Source organism: Colletotrichum aenigma (assembly GCF_013390185.1).
Source record: "Colletotrichum aenigma strain Cg56 chromosome Unknown KSG_Cg56_contig01, whole genome shotgun sequence".
In the NCBI taxonomy this organism is placed as follows: Eukaryota; Fungi; Ascomycota; class Sordariomycetes; order Glomerellales; family Glomerellaceae; genus Colletotrichum; species Colletotrichum aenigma.
Window position 1 is genome coordinate 3,703,189 of NW_023500907.1, and position 22,829 is coordinate 3,726,017.

The 22,829-nt window shown below is 53.9% G+C and overlaps 5 protein-coding genes across 5 annotated transcripts; 3 read left to right on the forward strand and 2 right to left on the reverse strand.

Moving 5' to 3' along the window:
* Window positions 1-5,650: 5,650 nt before the first annotated feature.
* On the reverse strand, window positions 5,651-8,828 carry plo1 (Serine/threonine-protein kinase plo1; the record flags this gene model as incomplete). The annotated part of the gene is made up of 4 exons (XM_037316246.1): window positions 5,651-6,190; window positions 6,240-7,938; window positions 7,988-8,436; window positions 8,490-8,828. 4 exons carry the CDS (start codon window positions 8,826-8,828, stop codon window positions 5,651-5,653), a joined length of 3,027 nt encoding a protein of 1,008 aa, XP_037184599.1.
* A 1,284-nt stretch (window positions 8,829-10,112) lies between these two features.
* CGCA056_v000986 (uncharacterized protein) lies at window positions 10,113-10,884 on the forward strand (the record flags this gene model as incomplete). Its single annotated transcript, XM_037316247.1, has 2 exons — window positions 10,113-10,178; window positions 10,243-10,884. 2 exons carry the CDS (start codon window positions 10,113-10,115, stop codon window positions 10,882-10,884), a joined length of 708 nt encoding a protein of 235 aa, XP_037184596.1.
* A 332-nt stretch (window positions 10,885-11,216) lies between these two features.
* On the forward strand, window positions 11,217-11,997 carry CGCA056_v000987 (uncharacterized protein; the record flags this gene model as incomplete). The annotated part of the gene is made up of 3 exons (XM_037316248.1): window positions 11,217-11,298; window positions 11,346-11,571; window positions 11,673-11,997. The coding sequence occupies 3 exons, from the start codon at window positions 11,217-11,219 to the stop codon at window positions 11,995-11,997; spliced, it is 633 nt and encodes a 210-aa protein (XP_037184597.1).
* A 6,844-nt stretch (window positions 11,998-18,841) lies between these two features.
* CGCA056_v000988 (uncharacterized protein) lies at window positions 18,842-19,342 on the forward strand (the record flags this gene model as incomplete). Its single annotated transcript, XM_037316249.1, has 2 exons — window positions 18,842-18,899; window positions 18,969-19,342. 2 exons carry the CDS (start codon window positions 18,842-18,844, stop codon window positions 19,340-19,342), a joined length of 432 nt encoding a protein of 143 aa, XP_037184590.1.
* Window positions 19,343-21,913: 2,571 nt separating this feature from the next.
* On the reverse strand, window positions 21,914-22,528 carry CGCA056_v000989 (SDO1-like protein; the record flags this gene model as incomplete). Its single annotated transcript, XM_037316250.1, has 3 exons — window positions 21,914-21,970; window positions 22,025-22,148; window positions 22,365-22,528. 3 exons carry the CDS (start codon window positions 22,526-22,528, stop codon window positions 21,914-21,916), a joined length of 345 nt encoding a protein of 114 aa, XP_037184591.1.
* Between the last annotated feature and the right edge of the window lie 301 nt (window positions 22,529-22,829).

Genomic DNA, 22,829 nt, shown 5'->3' on the forward strand with positions numbered 1-22,829 from the left:
GTCTGTACCGCAGCACCTCAGAAGTTCCAGTCCGTCTTCCTCATTGTCTTCGTCGTTCTCCTCCTCATCATCCGACTGAGCGTACAACTCTGGATCTAGCTTCCCAAAGACGCAATCGTCATCGTCGGGGTTTGCATGTCGCTCATGCAGCTCGAGCCAGTTCTCCTGCCACTGCCGCAGGGCGTCCAGAGTCACGGCGATGGACCCAATTTTGGGTTCCGTGACCGATGCCTGGGAGACAGGGTGCCAGGAATCCTGGCGGGCGTAGGGCTCGCGAGCTGACTCCATGTTGCGGTGATCCTCCACGACGAAGACGCAGGTTGACAGCGGTCCTTGGAGCTTCCAAAAGATGCGGGCTGCGTCGGGGGTGAGGGTTATTGCACCCGCATCTAGCCGCTCTTGATAGGAAGGGAAAGTAGTCGAGGTAGTAGGCATGATGATGTGGTGGGTGTAGGGAAGGCCTTTTTTAGAAAAGAAGCAGGCGGTATGGTACGCCTTGTTGGTCTTGATACGTGAGAAAAGTGAGAAGAGGTGGAAAGGCGTTGGAATAAGTACTTCACTTCCCAGGGGAGCCCCCTGCTCGCTTCGTTCTTAAAGCAGGGGCACCCTCGTGTACCCACCCACTCTTTCTTATCCTAGGTACCTTACCTTACCTACGTACCTAATCTACGTACCTTACCTTAGGTAGATACCTTTGACCCCTGGAGGGGCCGGTTCCTGTTGCGGGCCCAGTCGGGGACAGTCGTCGCCGACCCGGCCGGTGGAAGTGACCCGGCCGGTGCCGTATCCTCTACAACCTCCGCCAGTCCAAATTCCGCCTTATCGACCTCCGTCTTATCAACCTCCGCTTTGTCGACCTCCGTCTCCCTAACATTCGCTTTCGGACTGTTCACATGCTCCTACAACTACCTATAACGGCCATCCTCTACCCCCGGGTCATCCTTTCTTCCATGAGCATTCGCGACCTCCTTCCCCGGTGTTTCCGCCTCCGTCACATTGTTCGTTTTCCCCTCCAACGCCACCACCTCCTCTGTTTTCACATCCTCCGTTTCCACGTCATTCGTTTCCACGTCGTTCGTTTCCACATCATCCGTTTGATCCGCCTTGGGACTCTCCTTTCCCACCGCATCATTGGATTGAGCATGATTTCATGGATCGAGGTGAAAGACGGTTTAGAAGGGACAGGTTTGAATGCGGTTGGAGATACTGATCAAGAGTTTTGCTAGTCGGGCAGTGTCATTTCGCTATGCGGGCAGCGTCCCCTAGAATCCGTAAATATAGAGAGAACGATAGAAGTAAGAAAAAGAATAACGACGGTAGAGACGACGACGACGACGATAATAGATAATAACGATAACGAAGACGAAAATAGGAGATATAGTTGCTTTAGAAGAGCTACAGATTACACACGTGTATGTAGACACTGCCCGGATAGCTAAATAACACTGCCCGACTAGCAAAACTCTTGATCAATGGCGGTAGGAGAGAGAGGAGTCGTCGGTTTAGCTCTGGTATGCGAGGCCGCATCTATCTGTTTACCTTATCTATTTACGGATACAACATGTCACGAGGCATGGTTATCAGCTGCTAACCTAGCGCTGAATAGCTGGTGGTTTGTGGGAGAGCGGACGGGACCCTGAGCTTTTTATTGGTAGGTACGGTAATTTCTGCATGCGAAAAAAGTTTGTAAAAGCCTCTGAATTCGACTTTTTCAAGCTTACAGTGTTGACAGGATCTCGTGAAGGATGGTGAATACATGTCGACTCATCATTCCGTCCTGAAGAACATCCCGCGGTGGGGATCGCGAAGGGCAAAAGTGGACGCTGAGGTTTTGTTCTGGTGTAGATTTCTAACGACGGCCGCGTTCCATACCTACTTATGTAAATGTCTGAGAAGCAGACGATGAGCTAGGTTGAAGCCAAAATATAACCCTTTGTGATGCAAAACACTCCTACACCCTGTTGCACTTCGCCCTCAGATGGAGTTGCGAAGAGCCGAGGAACTCCACCCAGTATAACAAAAAGTCTACAAATCCACATTAGACACTGCATTCTGAGGCCACCCTAGGGATAGAGTCTCAGAAGAGGAGGGGGACCTCTTCGTTTGGGAGTTGTTGTTCTCCTATACACAGTCCCTCATTAGAGCCACAAAATGAAGATCAGAACGCCAAAAAACATACAACACCGGGTATTCGCTGGTCGTCACCGACCCAACTACTGATCCAGCCCTCACTGGCTTATCTATGGGAGAGCGGACGGGATCCCGAGTTTTCCAGTGGGTGTGGTCGTATGTGGTAATAAAGGAAGCGCAAGGTGACTATCAAGGCAGCACGCGGGACAAAACCAACGACACTAGCAACTGCATGGAATGGACCAATGGCTATACCGACGAGACGAAGTGGACATGAAGTTATAGAATCAAAACTTAACTAGACATAGAGAAGCTTGCGTGAAACTAAACTGATCAAGTCATTCTGATAGAAGCTGTTACCAGGAGTAGTAGGAGGAGTTAAACATAGGTGAAGCCAGCAATGTGCAGCAACACTGAAACTACGACTTTAAATGATAGTCCAGGCTCTTAGATATCGTTTAAATTGCATAAACACACTTCCAAAGGGCTGTCCTTGGCGCACGGCTAGAACTAAACTGACCCACCGCTGAATGGTAGTGTTTAACTTAACTAAACAACGGCTCCTCTTTCCAGCTAACTGCTGTCTATAAGCGCCCTTCTAGATATCCAGGCGACTCGACTTACCCCTTACCTGATGTCGCCGTCATTCCGTGATGGCAAGGCATTCATCTCTCTGGAATGATGCGTACAAGGATCACTGCAACAACCACGAATGGCTCAATCTTTTCACCCTGATGGCGACTAGTAATCCGTGGGAAGTTTGGAGACACAAATTTTGAATAAGAATTGCGATCATTGCGATCGATTGCATACTCGCTCTGACCAGCCGCTGACGGTTGCTCTTATACACTATCATAACTAGCAAACGCTGTCTTCGCGGCATTTCTTTTTCGGTCTTGCTGCCGGCATTTTCGGCATCGTTATTGGCCCTGTCTATGTCGTCCTGGACTCATTGGTATCGTCGCCCTTGTTTACGTCGTCCTCCTAGTCGGCGTCGGTTTCAAAACCATACCTGGGTCGCCGCCCGTGCTCGTTATCCACCAGTTGCCCTGTAGACTCGAATGTGCTCCCGGGTTGCCCTCCATCGTCGGTCTCGTCTTCCCAGTCGGCGTCGTCATTGAATCCAAACCTAATCTCGAGGCCTCTCTCCTCGTCGGTATCGTCTCCGGCACTGTCCCGCAAGGGCTCTTAGTCTTTTGCAACATAAAGCACCCCATCATCGCGTCGCCCCACTCGAAGTGCGGAACCGTAGTAGAAGAAGAGCTCCTGGTAGTTCTGGAAATTTCCTCTCGTGAGAGCAGCCCGCCAGGCTGTGATATCCCAATGGCAGGTCCGTAAACCCCAACTCAACTCGAGCTTGATGGCCAAAAAGTCCATGGTCAGACTCGACTTTCCAACTTGTATATGAAGGATTTCTTGCGTGGGTGCTTCCAACCCCGGATAGGACTCAAAGTGCCAAATTTGACCATTCTCCTTGTCATGGACTAGCCGGTAATACGCAATAGAGCCAATGGCGGGGAACCAATGCTGGATGTCTCCCAATCCTGGATCAAATGCCAGTGAGAATCGCCGTCTCCCATGAAGGCCCGCACTAGGGGCGATCTCGATGTTGTGCGTGTACTGGGGGTGCGGTGGTAAAGAAGAGGGAAGAGGTCTCGGAGTGATTCCTTCCGGTCGGGAGTATTATTTGTCACTGCTTTGACATAGCGGGATACCGATAGAGACAAGCTTGCCATTAAGAGCTTTGATCGCACAGTTGATTAGCATGTATGGGTGATGGTGGGAGTCTGACTCCGACATCACGATGGGCGCTGATAGGAAGAGCGAGTGTCGGGGAGTTAATTGCATAAGCGATCCGTCGACGACCAGATTTTCGTCTTTAAAAGAGACGCGGTTGCAGCCGGCGAATTCGTCTGGCGATTCTGCCCACAAACCTCCTGTGATTGTGCTAGGTTGCCAACTGCCGAGAGCCCAGTCAAAGATTGACTGGTCTTTTGGATGCCTGCTGATGACGTTCTGCTGTAGCTCTCTAAAGGCGTCCTGATTAGGGTATATTACCGGCACATTCACATCGAGGATTCCCAATAGCGAGTATGCCCTATCTTCAGGCTCCCGCGTCCTTCGTCCAGCTGCCCAGCTCATTTTCTGAGCAACGGTGAAACCAGAGTGTATCTCAGGCCATGGATATGACAAGACAGTGAGTGGAAGTCGCATGCTGTTTGCCAGGCGACATAGAAAGCGGTCCTCCGAGTCTTCTCGAGATTCTTGCGTTGTCATCTTTGTGATCTGTCCTAGAAATAATCGTTCCCCGCCGTAAACTTGGATGCATGTGGACGCCAGCAGATTCTGAAGTAACCAACTTTCAGTGAAACACGGATGGCAAGATTGGTCCCGCACATTCTAAATGGTCAGCCCTCGAAGCCACACACAGCAGAACCTGGCTCCCTGGTAGTACTTGAACATGGACTCGACAGAGCGACTAATCTCGTCCTGTGTCTGGCCCATGCAATGTGGATCAAGCCAGGCGTAACTAATACAATGCTCTTTTGCCACGTATGTTATGAAGTCGAGTCTCATGGTCTCGATGTCTTCTTCGGTGTCTTCTTCGGTGTCTTCTTCGTGGCTGTGAGAGAGAGTGATGTATTCCGGCGGGTCCTCGTTAAAGGTATGACAAGTATTGGTATCAATATTCCAGAGTATGATCGGAACGGCGGAACCAAAGTGTGGATAAGTTGGCGGAGACGACGCGTGGAATATTAGCGGGGGCGAATCGGGAGCAGAGGCGGAAGAGGACGGTAACGGAGACGATGGCAACAGCGATGACGATGAGGAAGCCATGACGAGGTAAAGAAGAAGATAAAGCCAGAACGGCTGGAGCCTGGTGAGAAGTAGCGGGAATAAAGCTAAAAACTGTTGGCTGAGTGACTGTATGTTGAGCGATTGTGGTGATGATGCGACGATTGCAATACCGTGGTTGACGTCCGCGGTGGATGTCAATGGTGATGTTGGATGCTTGGGTGACGTTGCGGAAATGTGCGAGAATGTTTGATAAAGAAGCGCCATGGCAGTCGCTGTTACCTACAACTAAAGCTGGCAAGTCGAGAAGCAGCTGTCTGCGTTCCTTCTGGTCAAGCGTTGAGACCCAAAGTTGGAAGGCGGACGCTGAGTTCCCCTGACTAACAACGTCAGTCAACGACGTGGCAACGGCAACTACAACCCACACAAGAGAACATCAACGAAGGTGCAAGTAGACAGACATCAGGAAAAAACCAAGGAATTAACAGCGCTGCGTAGATACTCGTAACAGTGTATTATGCTCCCACGACGCCATTGCTATGTCCGCAAAGCCCTCAAACTCCCAAGATGCCCAACCCAAAAGCCATTCCTCGTCTTGTTGACCATGGCATGATCTCGTGAGCACCAGCCGGCGAGCCGGACTGGCTGAAATGTAATTATCCATAAAACATGCGTAACAATGCAGAGTCCTCTCTTGCTCTGGGCGTACCAGAACTTCTGTCTTTCAGTGACGTCTTTTCTTTGATTCGTCAATCTCCTCTCCCATGTCCATGGGGTTGGTCGGGTCAATGTAAGCCGACAGTCTGGTGTCGCCCCAGCGAGCTCCGACAGTAACCCAAACACCCTTGATAGGGGTGTTGCCCATGACCGTCTCGCGGTGGCCGCCCCAGCGCAGACGGTGCTCGCGGTCCATGGCGCTGTTGCCCAAGCCACCGTTGGTCGTCCACTCCTTGACGGCGTTCTTGATGAACTCAATCTTCCGACGGAAGTCGTTGGCAGCCGGAATTCCCTGGAGTTCAACGGGGATTTCAGGTCGGCGGCGGGAGGTGGTGGTAGGGCGAGTAGCCCGACTTGACGAGGGCTTCGTCTGGAAATTGAGCAGCGTTTGAAGGGGATATGACAGCATAGCCCTTTCGTCAAGCGCGGCAGCTCCCAAACTGCCAGTGGTTGCCAGGTTATGGGCCGCATCCATAGGGAGATGCCAGAAGTGGCACCATGTTCCAGCAGCGTTGAGAACAATCTTGGTATGATCAGGGAAGTTGAACTGCAATTTTGTTAGTCTAGTCAGGTCATTGGAACACGGAAAAGCTAACCTGAAGATGCCCGTCGCCAAAGACCCAGCAACCAACATCACCAAAGCGTTGGTAGAAGGTCACCAAGTCCGACGGCTGAGAGTTGTTGACAGTGAACTCGGACGAGCGAATAGGTGTCTCCTCGGCGGGGACTGCCTCATCTCTGCCGTAAGCAATCATGTAGTTTGCAAACTTCTTCCACAGGATGACTCTCTCCCTCTTGCGGTGCTCGTAAACATCCCTTCCGGGGTTCAGCTTGCCAGGGGTACCGTCCTCATAAACCGGTACGCGGAACTGCTTCGAGGAAACCGAAACTCGAGCCAAGCCCGTTTCGCCGTTGTTCTCGTAGAAGTGTATGTCCTGTCCAGGCGGCAGAGGCTGATGTCTCTCAGGGTATGTCTCGTCATGCCGTCGCTCGATATGCCTCTCGGCATCACGCACGAGCATACACGCCGAGGGAAGTGTGAGGGTCTTGCTGCTCTCAGTAGTGGGGATATCACGCAGGATGCAGCCAACACCACCATCGTTCAGGATGTAGCCAAGGCCAAACTTGTTCGTGTAATCTACCCACTTCACAACAACGTTGGGGTGAGGAGGGGTGACGTCCTTGGACGAGATTATGGCCATCGTGCGAGCGTTCAGGGCACGCTCCAATTCACCCTGAAGTCGACGAAGACGCTCCAACACAACATCCGGTTTTGAGCTAGCCACCGGCTCTGGGCGTTCTGACGGGCTGAAGAGCGAAGCCATTTCCGTCTTATCGGATGAGATCTTCAAGTTCTCCATCAGACCAGTCATTGTGACGGTGGGCTGGCTGGAGGACTGCGGCACCATAGCCTGACTAGGGAGGGCGCTTGTGGACTGGCTTGTCGGTAGCGGCGTTCGTCGACTGGCAGTCGCCTTTCTCAATGGCGCTTCTGACATTTGGTTTGTTCTTTGAGGTTCCGGCGCGGATTGTTGTCTGACGGATCTCGGCCGCACAGGTTCAGCAGGTTGTGAAGACGCTTCTGGAGGAGGTCGTGATCTGGTGCTGCTAGCCATAGCCGGAGGTCGGTTTTGTGCTCTTTGCTGAGCAGCGAAGCTCTGGGGAGGCTGGCGCAGCAAGCCGGATGGCGCGGTCTGCGAAGCAGCCAGCTGCTGTTGTTCTCTCGTGTTTTCGGAGCGGGAAGATGACGAAGCAGCGAGTGCGCGTGCTTGACGCCTCTCGCTAGCCTGTCGCTTCTCCGCCAGCCAGTCATCGAACGGCCTGTAGACAACATCCTCACCAAGGGGAATCATTGGCGTCAAGCCAGACTTCTCCTCGGCCGCCATCTCTTTCCAGGTCTGAGTGTGAACCACCTGCACGGGTGTCCAAGGACCAACTCCACATTCTCTGCACATGTCCTCGTGGTTTCTTTGGGTGATTGCCTGTAGGTTGGAGCTCATGCGGGTCGCGTAGAACTCCGAGCCGTCGGGTGGCAGTGTCAGTAGTCTAGTGGTCATGTCCTCTTCCACAGGCATGTAGCCACAGGTGAAGAACGGGTGTTGAACAATGATGTCAGGGTCGGGTCTCATATCAGCGTCCTCGAGCATCGTAGCAACGCAGTCCTTGGCCTCTTGGCTGATGAACTTGGACGAAGTTTCTGGGTTCGGCCATTCGTAGTCGCGTTCTCTCGCGCGGCGGTAGATTTCCTCGGTGCTCGTGGACTGGAAAGGCGGCTTGGATGTCAACATGGCGAACCTGTCTCTGTCAGCACTTTTCCACCCAGATCGTCGTCGGCAAGACTAACATGATGATACCCAGACTCCAAATGTCAACCATGTGGTCATGTCCCTTCTTTCCCTTCTGGAGAATCTCGGGGGCAATGTAGTTGGGTGTGCCGCACAAAGTGGTCCTTCTTATGGTTTGCATGTCCCGGCCAGTAACCAGCAACGCAGCCAATCCAAAGTCTCCGACCTTGGCGTTCATTCTGTGGTCCAAGAAGATGTTTCCCATCTTCAAGTCGCGGTGAATGATTCCCTTCCCGTGCATGTACTTAATGGCGCCAGCGACTTGAACAGAGTAGAAACGGACTTCGGGCTCGGTCAGGCCCTTGCGCTTCTTGACCATGTCCATGAGAGAGCCATTGGTGCAGAGCTCGAGGACCAAGTACATGCAGTCGTGGAAAGAGAATGCCCTGAAGAATTGCACGATATTCTTCTGGTTCATCTTGGAGTGAATCTGAAGCTCGGTTTGGAACTGCGCAAGATGTTAGACCTCAAAATCAAATCATCGCGCGACGTGCTGCTGACCTTCTGCATCATCTTGGAGGGCATCTGGCTCCGGACAATCTTCAAGGCATACTTCTTGCGCTCCGGCATGAGATATCCCTGATAGCACACGGCGAAACCGCCCTTGCCGAGCATCCTGCCAACCTGGTAGACGGCGCCATTGGGACGGTCTGAGCTCGGAGGCTCGTCGACAGTGGCGGGGGGTTGCGGCGGCGGCTCCTTGTCCTTGGCCGCCTTGAGCTGGGCGACTGGCTTCGTCGTCTTCATTTCGATTGCCTTTGGCATACGTTGAGCGTTAGCGTCCCTAGGCGACAAGGCCTCCAAATCGACGCCCCCTTTAGCCACCAGTCTATGGGCCATGGCTGTGGCCGCGCGCGTCTCGTGTGTCGATGCGGTCTCGAGAGAGATGCGAGCTCTCGGGAGCAAGAGAGGTTGGTATGCGAGAATCAGGATTGTCCCTGGGTGGTGGAGAGGAGGGACCTGGGAATGGCACGATCGTCAGCACATTGGAGGAGGCGAGCGAAAACCGCGAGTTGGAAAAGTGCAAAGGAAGACGGATTGAAGTTGCGGAAAGCAAAGTGAAGTGTGTGTCCCAAGCACCTTCCACTGACCGCAACAAGTGCAGGAGCCGAAACAAAACGAAGGGCAGGTAGGTAGCAACGAAATGAAGGGGGGACGCAAAACACTTACAAGTTTCGCAGCAGCGAGTACATGTGCGAATGGGGGGGGAAATGCTGAACAAACAGTTCCCGGCAGTCAAAGACCAAAACGAAGCAATAGAAATGCCAAATGAAGGCAGACCGGCGTAGCAACTCACACACGGATCAGAGGTGTCGGGATGATGCGCCGTTGAGACAAACGGTAAACTTTTGGGTGTGGAGTGAAAGGACCGGGTTCAGTTGTTGGTGTGTTACTGTCGCTGTTGACCTTCTTCTCGCGTACCGTTGCCCTGGAAACTGCAAGCTTGGAGCGCTAATGTCTGCTCTGGGAGCCACTCAAAGTGCCCGCTGCTGCCCCACAACCGCCTGTTTTCGTCCTTAGGTAAGCAGACAGGGAACTCCTTCCGCATTCAGCAACAAATGCTCCCCAGCGCTACTCGGCTTCGAAGTGCATTCAGTGAGCAACACGGCCATTAGGTCTCTTCTGCAAAATAGGAAGGCCGGCGACTAAGTAGATGGGATCAATGCTAAGGTCTGGTGAACTTTGGACAGTTTCATCGGCGAAACTTGGCCAAAGGCTCCGGACCCCTACCTTACCGACAGCTTCCAAATTCCAAGGTCTCACTCCGGCTACCTAGCCGGGGGTGCCCGTACTCGAATCGGCTCCGAAGGATTAAATAAAGCGGAACATCAAATGAGCGGGTTCCGAAGATTTCCCCCACGGAAGGCTCCAGCTCCCGCAGCGACGTCAGCTGCCTAATTGACGATCCCGAAGACCCCGATTTCCTTGACTCTGTACATATTTGCAACTACGAAACCTCAATTGCCTTGCCTGTGAGGTCTACCAGCGCTCGCGACCCAATTGACGAGAAAACGCTCCGGCCAAGCCCGGGCCAAGACATAGTCGTAGCACGGAGCTCTCGGAGCTCGCTCCTCCAACCAACGAACCCCTCCCCTCCGATCGGCGCGTGAGAACCACCCCACCATGGTGCCACTGCCTCTCTTCAAGATTGCTGCCCTCTTCGTGAGGCATGTGTCCAAGTATGGCGCAGTAAGTCCAACCTTCTCTTCCGTTATCTTAGTTCCTTAGTGTGACTGACACCAGCCGTCTGCAGAACCGCATCAAGGCACAAGCCCACGACCACCCCAAGTTCCGCGCCTTTGCTGCTCGCTATGGCCAGTCGATACACCAGCTCAACATGCGCCTCTCCGTTGCGCTCCTCCGTAACGTCGAGGCCGAGATGAGAGCCAAAGAAAAAGCCGAAGCGCCCACCGTCAAGACGAAAGAGCAGGTCGAGAAGGAGGAGGAAGCCAAGGCGAAACAGGCGAAGCTCGAGGCCGGACACCCAGAGGCCGCCGCCAGGCGCAAGTCCTCTTCTTCGTCCAGCGGAGGGGCAGAAAAGAAGCCGACGAGCGTGTGGCGCCGCAAGTTCAGGCCGCTCCCCGAGGCCAAGGCCGTCGACCTCTTCGCGGACGTGATTGGCGATGCGTTCATCCTGGGCGTGGCAAGCGCCATCATTATCTACGAGTACTGGAAGGCGTCGCAGAAGCCGGATCACAACGCGGAACGAATCAAGATGCTGGACGCCAAGCTGGAAGAGCTCACGCGCCGCGAGGAGGAGCTGGCGCGCTCCGAAGAGGAGCGGCAGCAACGGTACGAAGCGTTGGAGAATGCGCTGCGGGAGCTGAGGGATCCCAAAACGAAGAAACCTCTGTTGCCGACTTTGCAGTCACCACCGACGCCGACAGCAGCGTGAGGGATGAGATGAGACAATGGGCAATGCTGAAAGAGGCGGCGAAGGCGGTTGATTATACGATACACCATGATACCATTGAGCGGGCTTTTATTGTATTTGTACGGTGTTGTATAGACTTTGGGCGGCATATTTGGACGGAACCTCAACTCTTGGAAAAGGAATCTGAAGGCAAGAGCGGGCAGGGAGCTCTTGCTGTTTCCATCAATTATACTCACCTCATAGAAAGATACCAATCACAATTCAAAAAGGCAACTGCCACTTCTACTCTAAGCTTGGACTTCACATCATCTTGACACTCACTTAGCCGGGGCAATCGTTGAACTCGTCCAGACATGTGGTGCTCCAATCTTCGAAGCCGCTCTGAATGGGCACCAGCCGTCCGCGCTCTTTCTGACAATGCCCTTCGCCTCAAGGGTAAGGTGATTTTCGACCATGGCAGACGGAAACTAACACTGCAACAGAGGCCAACATCAAATTGCACGACATCATCCTCCCTATCCCGGAGCAACGCCGCTCTCTCCGTCTCGTCCTCCTCTCACCAGCAGACCTCGATGGCCAGACCACAGAGCAGCGCGTCGAACGCCTCGCCAATCTCGAAGGCGGCAGCAACGCAGCCGTCATCTTCCTCGTGGACCCGCTGGGACAGAAGAAGGACCCAATGGAGGTGTTCATGAAGCTTCAAATCCAGTAAGCCATATCACACACACATCCCGTCACAGTCACAATCATCACCACTGCAATCACATCACAGCAGCGTGCAGGAAACCTCAACTAACACCGCCGAATAGGATGCTCGACAAGCACGACATACCTCTCATCCCCCTGGCCTCCGCCTCCGACCTACCCAGCACCCTCGCCGCGCTCCGTTCCTCCGCACAACAACCCCCTCCCCAGCCGCAGCAGTCCTCAATCTTCCTCCTCCAGCACATGACCGCCGGCCGTCCCCTGACAGAGCACGCCGCGAACCTCCTCAGCGAACTCGGGCGCTGCCCAGCCGAAGTAGCCGCCCTCGCCGCCACCCCCCACGGGCGCGCGCGGATCCTCGATCTGCTGGGCGAAGCAGACGGCAAGCGGGTTCTCGACTTCCTCAAGATCGAGACCAACGCGCATTGAACGGAACCATCTCGCCGGGGTCGTGGGCAGGGGAGAGTGGGAAAGTGGGAAAGGGGGAGGCTTCGCGCAGGAAGGAAATGTCAACTCGCTGGGTGGATGCGACGCTGGGTATTCGGATGGCATCTGTCTGCGCCGCTGTCTGATGAGAATCTCCAGATCCTGGGGCGTTCACTTGCATGACGATAAGGGGGCTAGTTGATGGCAGGAACGGGGAGGCTGTGTTCCGTGTTGCTCACCAGGGGGTTGAAAACTCGAGACTTGAGACGAGAGAGGGGAGGGGGAGAGGGGGATCTCAACCCGCTTAGATGGTGGGGTTTGAAGGCTTTGACAGCCAGACAAGCCACCTCCGCCAACATAATCGTTGAGCAGGGTCACAACCAAAATTCAGTAGAATAAAAAAAGAGGCGTGCCCGTCACAACTACTAGTCGTTCGTGCCTCAGAAGACTAGTTGACACCCGCGGAAAAAGTTGTTTGGAACTACTGCCAGATTTCACCTGTCGCGTCTCATAACGTCAGATGAAAGCCCGGGATCAATGCTCAGATGGGCGGTCGCGAGTCTCCTGACAGTTCTGAACCGGACCAAAAGCCGCGCGTGGTGTCGCAACTGGTGCGGGTGTCCAACGACAACATGAGGCACTTGCCGTCGGGGCGTGCAGAGAGCCGTCACAACCTCGTCCTTCCTTCGTCTAAGCCCAGCTTCTTCCCCTCACATCTCGGCTGTGCCCAAGAGCCGTGCTGATCAATCCCACCCTTCACCCTTCGCACCTCACCCCTCCCCTCCCCCGCGGCTTGCTATTCCCACCATGAATCTACTATTATTCCTCACTGACGACGACTGCAGATCAGAACAGACAGTAACGAGATTGAGGTGCAGCAGTGCGCGTTTGATCCCCCAAACGTTTAGAGTAGCCTGCACAGAGTCAAAGTACCAGTAAAGCATCTTAATCGACAGTCCAGTCTTGGCTATCTCTCGGGAGAGTCTCAAGTTCACGATTCGCGAGGTTTGGTCGCCAGTCTCATCCGACTCGTGATCTACGTCAGATTTATGGTTGTTTTTCGGTTCTTCTGCCCCGACGTTTTTCGCTTCGCCTCTCGCCTTCTCCGTGGATCTCGCGAGGTGGCCGTGGAAAAGCTCTAGAATGTCTTCCTCGCTGGCTGTTCCCTTCTCTGCGTTGTGAGTTTTGCTGCAGATAGACGCCTCCAAGTGGGGATGGCCTTGGTTCCCGGTTGACTGGGTTGGGTTCACCACATAGGAGACAGGGGTTGTGCGGCAATAGCAAGACAGAGAAAAACGACTGACACGAGCAACTGGCAGATGCACGTTGGTGACCTCAACGCGGCACTTGGGAGCCGTGACCCGAGTCGTGCCGCAGAGGCCACATCCAACACATGCAAGAGTCTTTGGTGAGTGACCAGACACAGTCTTGCAAGTGGGGACCCTGAAGTTCGTTCAGACCAAGGGTGAGGGGCTGGACGATCCCATATTGTTGCCGTATTGTAGCCGTATTACACCCATATTACGTGATAGTCGTTGTGATATGGTCAAGAAAGCTTGCCTATGGATGAGAAGGCGCTTGGTCCAGGTCGGATTCCGGATGGTATGCTTATCTGACAAACCAAACCTTCAGACGTATGATGGCCCCCAAAGATTGGTGATATGAGCGCTGTTATGGAAATAGACTGTGTTTCTTGAATCGATAGTCTTGGTGGGGGGAAAGACGACAGTAAGAGGGCAAGCGACCGAGGTTTTTGCCATCCACGTGCAAGCGATGGAACTTGCGATGTCGGTGAGCAATTTGGCCCATTGGATCCGGGCGCGCGGGGATATGGCGTTGCATGGCATGAGAAGATCTCGCAGCTCACTGCAAGTCGGGCCACTCGCAACGGCCACGGCGCTGGGATGGGGCTATTTCTGGCGTGGAGCTCATGTGCCGAGAGTGATGGGTTGTGATTCCAGAAGGAATTGACCGCCTCGCGAGACCGAGCCGTCCATTGTCCAGCCTCCGTCGTTGAAAGCCTGCGTGAATAGATTGCTGTGATATCTGCCCGGCGGTTGCAGTAGCACAAGTGACGACAAACCCCTCCGGGCAGATGCGCCGGCTGAGATGGTTGGCCAGACCCCCGGAGAGTGTGGGCCGCAACCATGTGGACTGCTGAGAGGGGAGCCAATGGCGAAGAGCCGTGAACCGCCCGCGCAAATAAAGTTGACCACACGCACTCTCAGGGCTCCCAGCGGCGATGTTCCCCCTCGTCTTTTTTTATTTTTAGGCCCATCCTGCAGCGTACCAATGCAGACGGCGGATGTGCTGCAGTGTCGTTGATTCGGCAGGCGAGCATATTGCCAAATTGAACAAGAGTCAAATATGGCCTGGAAACCCGCCACTTGTCTGCCGAGGAGATCCAGATCTGAGCAGTTTTATTGCGGTCCATCCTTTCTGCGTGATCTTGGCCCGAGGGACTATCGATTTTTTGCGTCGCAACCCAACCCCGCCGTGACAGCGTTGAATCAGACAAGCAGCGACGTGGTTGCTGGTGGTACGCATTGCGTGTATTGTATCCATAAACCACCGTGCTCGACTCGAGTGCGGCAACTGCGCAAGAAGTGCATCCCCGGAGACGCAAGGTGATACAAGGATGCATGCCCGCGCTAGAGTCGTTGACACAGAGAGCCTCTCTAGTCCAAACCTGGCGGCGAGAGGCTGATACTGCGGGTGGTCAAGGTGATGGACAAGACGGCGGCTGCAACATGGGCAAATCCTCCCGCCTTCAACTAAGGAAAGGTAGCTTCAGCCTGGAACGATCGATCAGAGCTGTCAGCAGTGACATCCGGGCAAAAAGCTGACGGTGGTTGACGCAAAAAAAAAAAAAAAATCCAGCGACGCTTTGAAAACAACGGCTTTACATCCCAGATGGACCGTCTGAAAAGCAGCCATCGGAGGAATGGACCTCGACGAGTTGTTCACGTCGCGGACAGGGTGGGTGTGTCGGTGTGACCGCCAGACCGGACCAGACCAGAGTCGAGGACGATTGGTAGCGGAAGCAAAGCCGCCCCCTTTCGCCCCCATCTTGACGCTGATGATTAAGGTTCTGTCGACATGGGTTGCTTGGCAGATTCGATGGGCAATGTCACTGTCCCCTCGGCGGTCTGTTCGCGGACTGAAGTGCAGCGTTCATCCCCCATCGTCTGTTCGTCGGTCCGAGTCGAGAGTTGTGAGGAAAGCAGGGGCCTCGTTGCGTAACGTCGACGAAGTTGGGGGAGGGCAGGCGTTCATGCATCTGAAAGGTTTGCTGAATAAGAGAGCGTACTGTGGTAGACACCACCGTTTTGCTCGGTTGTCATCCGCGGCGTCAGCTGTCCATGGTGAGGCTTCATCAGGTTCGCGGCGAGGCTACCGAGGATGACAGTCAACTGACAGTCACTCACTTCCACCTCAGCATTCTGAGAGGTTATTGAAGCTGTTCCTTCTTTGATATCGACTCATGTGTCTCCACCTGCACTCACGACTGCCGTGGTTGTCGTCACTCTGGTCACTGACAAGCTTGAGATGGCGTCCGCTGTGGGTCTCGAGATACAGAGCGTTGCCGCTCAAGAACAGCGGAACAGGGGAAAAAAGAAAGGAAAAAATCATCCATGTCCAATAAGTCCCATGTGGTATGCCCAGCTTGTGAGCCAAACGGGGTCTGAATGGGACTCTTGGGGCAACGGGAGACAGGGGTTGTCCTCGGTAGCGGTCAACAGAACGACAACAGCGACAGGGTTGGGCTCGGACGAGACAACGCCTGCGACCGGGCGGCGGACAGCCCGTCCCATCTTCTCAAACCACATGTGCCTCAGCACAGCCATTCTGGAACTTGCGTCTGTCTGAGGCGGTTTTGATCAGCCGTCTCAGGGCTTGGTTGAGGATCAGATGGCATGAACACTCTGGATTTTTTGCTGGAGGCTCAATGGAATTGCATCTTGTCTGAAGTTCGGGGTCCTTGGGCTATGTCGGATCTTTTCTCGCAATTGGGTGTGTGTGAGTGGGTGGTGCACGATCTCCGTTACGCTTTCCACGCCATCTGGAAGATCGATTGAGTTCGTGCGACAGGTGATGTGTGTAGGAGGAGCGGGGAGAGCACAATTGCGCGGTGGTTGGGCTGTGTGACAGCGCAGCGCAATATCTACTGCTGCTGTACGGATACTTTTCTTAGACGAGGATGTCTAATTCTGTATTTGCACCTACCAGGGACGGGCAATGGCGGGAAATGTTTCTTTCGACCATTTGTTTTCCGTCCCTGAGTTGCCTATCGTAGATTTCTCTCCACGTTCATTTGCTGAAATGGCCGGGCTAGATAGATTAAATCGACCGTTGGGCAATTTAGATTGTCGATTTCTCCTCCAAAAGTGGGCTGGGAAACGCATCAAGGCCACAATTAGCACTCTACCCAGTAAGCAATTACTGAAGGGCTGGTCTTTCCAGGGCATCTCAGCGCTGCTATGAGTGCGCTGGGGATAAGGTAGTTGCTGGGGGCTGGGCTGGCGGGCTTCGTCTGTCTTGGGCATTGGACCGTGTGGTGTCGTGGAAGCGAGGACAACGACAGCCAGCAGAAACCTGGGACGACACCTCCAGGTCAGCGCAGATACATGTCATCCCACCACATTGTTGCAGTGTTCGGAAGTATCCCGCTAGGATGCGATGATCTGACGGCAGACCAGACGGCCCCAGTCTCACCCCTGGTCCCTCGGCTGCAGGAGCACCTCCCAGATGCCCCACCCTTCGCCTGCCAAAGGTGAAGCGGCAAGGGGTCTCATTGGCCCGAGCTCGTTCTCTAACCGCCCACGACTTGGTAGTGCAAGACCAATCACCGTGGTGCGTTAACCTCTTGCCCGTTCTCTCTCACCTCTCTGGGCGATTCTCTACCAATTCGAACCGTTGCTCGCCTCCACGCTTGCTCAACTCATATTGCTTGCAGCAGGAAACAATGCATTGCTTCCTTCCCTCCTCGGGCTACCTCCACGTCTACGTACCTTACATTACATTACTATGCAAGACTCGTTCCTGTCCCCATCCCGGCTACCCTTGCATCCGTACCCGCCGGCCTACATCCCTCACCCACGTCCGCTTACTGCTTACCTATTGCTCGCAGCGAGGTTACGAAGCCAAGATGCCCACGCAACATGCGCTCTCTACCTCGCTCTCTCTTGTAATTCCCCCTCCCGCCATGTATTTCCCCATCGTGCAGCAGTCAAGTGACGGCTGCAACCCCATCACACCCCGGGCCCTGGCCCTTCTAGTGCGCTGTCCACGCGTGTGACCACCTTCAACTGGCTATCGACTGAGATCATGGGCGGTCTCGGCCGTGGCTGGGTCCTGCGTCTGGCGGGTAATGCTACAGTCTGCGCTGCTCGACGGACGTATGATGCCGCTCTGCGCGCCGCTTTCTGCACTCTGCACTTCTTTCTTGCATCCATTCCCGCCCCAGATCAAGAACCATGAACGCTTAACCCTGGTCTTCCCAAAGCCGGCGTTTCTTAAAACTCGTCTGCCTCCAGCTCTCGCGTGTGCACCCTTTCCGTCGTTTCCTGTCTGCCACCTTTTCCTCCTTCCCTCGTCCGCCTCCTTGCTTCACCAGTGTCCCTGACAACCGTACTGTCTGATCTTCAAACAAACTTCATGCGACGGGGGCGATAGAGCACGGATCCCTGACGAACATCACGTCCTACCTTACTGCGACTCCACCACAACGCCTCATCATCCTGACCTCTGCCTCACACACGTACCCCGTACCTGTCTTCACACAACGGCTTCCCGGCACTAGGAGAATATTCCCACACAGAGCCTCACAGGAACATCACACGCCGTTGCCATCATCCTCACCAAGACCCTCACCATTGCTCCACCACAACCACAACACCGCAGACCAACTTGGGCTTGAACCACCGACCACCCCCTGGCTCCGCCTCTTATCGTCTGCCTGCCTGGGCTATAGCAGACCAACAACAACCCCCAACACCCTCGCGCAACCAGAAACGTCTCAATGCCGCTCGGATGCCCGCTGTCATCATAGATCAGATTGCTCGAACGTGGATCTCTAGAGAACTCGCCTCAGTATCGAGCCAGAAACACCCGATAGTAGTGATACCCTCCCCAGCCAGCTAGCCCGGGGCCACATCCTGATACAAGCCTCAACCAGCCTTCTGCGCGGCTCGGTGTCTTGCCCTCTGGGCTGGGCAAGCCCACACTTCCCTCGACACCTCCTCTCCACCCATCACCACCCACCTCACCCCCCCAGACCCCTGGTCTGTTGGCACTTCCACTCCAGGACGTCTCATCCCATCCCGACTCTTCTCGTCTCAATATAGATCTGTCTGCCCTCCCCGCCTTGGGATCGGTTGACACTTTTTAGTCCTTCTCTCTCGCACCTTCTCTTCTTTTGCCTCGCCAGCGTAGCCTGTCGATAGCCTTCTTTTAATATCGACATACTTCTGTTCGACGCCTTCACTTCTTCCTTCAACCCGCAGGTCCGGTACCTTTCCTTTCCTTTCGCCGTTGCACGGTTCTCTTCGACTGAGTCGCCTTTTTTGCACCAACCCGATTTTATTACGCAAGAGAGGACTCCGATCTCGACGACCGTTTCCCTCGTTCCCTTCATTCGCTGGTTTTCGGGGCTTTGGGTAGCAAGAGGTTCAAACGACAATCACGATCACACGAGGTCATCGAAGGGTTTCAGCGCAACAGGCAGACAAGGATATCACTAAGACGTTTCTATACGACACCGCAACTGAGCAATCAGAAAGAGAGAGGAAAAGAAGGGTTCAAAGACATCAAGAAAGTCAACATCAGTATTTCGTAATCGAGAAAGATGGGTCGTCTTATCAAGAACCACTGGGCTCGCCTCATCGTCATGAGCGCTGCAGTTTGTAAGTCCAGACTTACACTAACGGGCCCAAGCCTACGCCATCGCGCTAATTGCTAACTCTATTTGACAGACCAGTTTGGAGCCGCTCTCGAGGGTTTCTTCTGGCCCAAGATCTTTTGGGACTTTTTGACCAAGACCCTGGATCCGGCCGTCAAGCCTATACCGGTACTGCAGATTATCAATCTGATCATGTCGGTGTTCATGGTGGCCCTCGAATGGCCCATGCCTCTCATCGCCGGCAGCGCGATCCACCGCAGTCTGGAGTTCCGCCTCATCATGCTCCCTCTCACGACCCTCGCCGCCGCCCTCATCTACCAAGGCACCAACGCTGCCCTCTACTACCTCATCGCTCTTGTCGTCTACTTCTGGGCCTACAGCGAAGGAGAGATCATCTGCGCTAAGCCCTGGACACTCCCCCAAAGAGGCGCTCGCGGCAAGGTCTAAACTCAAATCTCGCCTTCTACGCTCATCACCCGGTGTGCACAACCCGTCTCGCCTTCGCAGGATTACAACCTGACCAAGAGACAACCCGTGTGCAACACTCAACTTTACGACGAGCTATACCAACCTCCACCCGCAAACTCGGACGAACCTACGAAACCCTAATCGTTCTTTCTCTGAGCAATGATTCCAACCGAATTTCTTATATATGTTTTTAACGATACGATTTCAATCGAATATCACGGCATCTAGCATCGGCGTTTTTCCTCCTCAATCCGACAGGGAAAAATCGAATTTTCTTCTTTCCAATTGTCCATCAAAAACTCAACAAAAAACCAACACGGCTAAAAAACGGACCTCTCGAAAGACAAAAGAAAGATTCCCTTTTCCTTTTCGGGTCAATTTTCTCTCTGCAAGTCATCTCTAAGCGTTGGGCGAATCACTTTCTTCTGGTGTGTGTGGGTGGTCGAAGAGGAGGAAAGGTGGACAGGGGGCAGGGTCAACCATGTTGGTATTCGTTCGTCCTGTTTCGCAAGAGCGGGGACCTTCACGAGCCTCATGGGCTGACGTCGGTGGCCACGGAGACAGGAGGCATCCTTGGCGGTTGTATCATCCCGAAGCCCGGCTCAACACCATCTTGGGTTGTGGGGCTCGGATGGATGGGATGGATGGTGGGAGGAAGGAAGGAAGAAGAATGTGCGCCCCTTCTACCATGTAAGGGAAGGGGGGAAAGAAGCCTTCGCTGTCAAATGAGAACGTGGCCTTGGATACCATAGCGAATAGCCATACCAATGCTACAACCTAATGTCAAGAAGACCAGAACTTGCCAAAGCAACTTACACGATCCATCCGTCGGCCCATTGTGAATGACCAACCCAGCCCATCCATGCCCTGCTCTGCTCCCTCTGCCCTCCCTCCATCCCTTTCAGCTGCCGCTTGGGGAAAACTTGCTCAAACTTCACGGTAAAGGCGGCAAACAAGCTTAACACACGCTGACATGTTCACCCCTACTTTCTTCCCATCCTTCCAGAAGAAGACGAAAAAAAAAACCTTACATCATTTGACAAGACCCTGAGTAAGTATCCAGTCAGCCCTCCTCCCGAAAGGAGAAGCCTACCTCACAACCCGGAATTCTCGTATTCAATCCAGGCCATGTTGTCTTAGGGGGCTCGCCCGGGTCCCAACGGAGAAAATTTAAACAAGAGATGCGGCTACAATCTTGCAATTTGCGTAGGGCAGTGCAAATTGCAAATGTGGATTCGCCCATCGCATCCCTTCACATATAGCCCGGGGGGGGGGGGGGGAGGGGTGGCGGAGGTGAAGCGGTTTTGCCCAACGGCCAGTTGCCCCCCAAACGGGACGATAGCACGGCTTCTATTTTCATCACAACCGTGCCTGTCTATAGGTGCAAGGAACAAGCAGATCAAGGGAGAGACAGAGAGAGTATTGGCGAGATTTCTTGAGACGACAGCGACGGAGAAAAGAGAGCAGGGGCCGTCGCGAGGTCTCCACGCTCACAACACCCGCCCGAAACACTGTCGAAACGGGCGCACATCACGAGCAGCGGGTGTTGGACGGTGGACAGTGACTGACACCCCACCACCCCGATTTTTTTTCTCTTCTTTTGACAGGACACACCACCTCTCTCGCGTGTGTTGCGTGCGCCCCGACAAATCGTCTGGTTTTTGGTTCCTGCAGTAGCTAAATGGTGTTGTGCGTGGGTTTGGGGTTAACAGGTCTTTATGTAGCCCAGGTGCCCCGGGCGGTCGGTTTCGTTGCTTCGTGATGACCAAGCGGTTGGGAAGCGGGGCTCTGTATGTGGTTTGCCATGAGTCCAGGTACGCTATCCGGGCGAAGTCGATTATGCGAAGTTGTTCGTTCTGCTCTGACAAACTTTCAACTGATGTGAAGAGAGCATAAATGAAGAAAACATCGTCTTGATGCGGAGGAAGTTGGAACAGGCCTGACGACTCTGAAGGCAGGGAGAGAGGAACGGCGATTGCTACCAACGTTGGCCCGGGCCATAATCGGTAGCGGCTGCAAGCATTGTGCATACTTGGCGGGATGTTGATGTTTGACAATCACACGACAGGACAATCACACGACAGCAAAATGCCAAGCAAGGAACGAAAACGAATTGAGATGTCATGCGCTCATGATTAACTATCTTATCACTAAGGTAGAAATCCATGCAATCGACCCGTGGCTAGTCACTGGCGTCGATGTGAGCCCTTGACGAGCTCCGGGGGATTGTTCAAGGTTATTCAGCAAAGTAGCATTCCACTTTCGTAGTAGCCACCTGCGAAAACCTTCCCCGCCATTGCAATGGTCATAAAGAGACACGATTCATTATGTCTGTTCCCATCCTGATGTTGAGTATCACTCGTCCCAGCGTACTTCCTTCGCTGACCACTCCTGCACAACATCATCGCTCAAAATTCAACGCTTTGATCCATTACGCCTGGATAATCTTTGCGTATGTCTCGATCCGTGGGGGCGTCTTGACACTACCTTCCGGTTGCGAGACAGTCCATGCCGACTCCAGCCGGTACATGGTCTTGCTAGAGAAGCCTCCTAGTGGGCAACCATGCCGCCCTGGGAATCGTTCTTCGGACCTTGACGGTCGGGGAACTGTCAAGAGTTCGTCAGTATGACTGATCAATTCTGAATCAATGTGAAGCTTACCTCAACGTTCTGTGTGTCACCCTTCTCCAAGATCTGCTTGATGACATCCTCATCGACGTGGGTGCCGAACTCGTTCTCCAATGAAGCCTTGGAGGCGGCATCGTAAGTGCCCTGTGCGCCCTGCCTATTTGGGTTGTTAGCCGCCGCGCGCACCATTGAGGCTGATGTGGTGATGACGAAGGGGTGAGGGGTAGGTCTCCAAGTCGGTCGGCGGCTAGAGTGCGGCCTTTGGCCAACCACCGACGACCCAAGCCGCCATTGTGAGATTGATGCGTATCGCCAGCCGCCAGTGTCTTCAGACGGTAGACTTGATGATGTGTGCAGACGGTGGTAGACTTACTTGTGCGTGACGAAGATCTTGAATGAGGAGACGAAGTGAGCCAAGGGAACGGACTTATCGCCCTTCCACTTCTTGTACAGCTCGGGGTCTTCGACGAAGATGAGGAAGTCGTCGTTGGCGCCCTTGTAGTGGACCTTGGTCTGCTGAGCCTCGCCGCGAACCATTTTGACTGTGGTGTGGGTGTTGTAGGTGGTAGATGGTGTGGTGATGGTGTGTGATACTGAGCTCCAATGGAGGTCTTTCGCTGGTATTTTATTGTGTGTGTGAAGACGAAGATCGTCGGGTATCTTGATATTGTTGAGGTGATGGTGATTGATCTGTGGAATGAAAGTAGAAGGGAGCTTCTTGAAAGGCCTTTTAAACCGTAGGCTAGGGAGGGGAGCTTCCTCAGCTAAGGCAGGAGAGGGCAGGAGCTGTACAGCTTGTGATTAGAAAGCTACGTCATAGGTGCGGGAACACGCGACT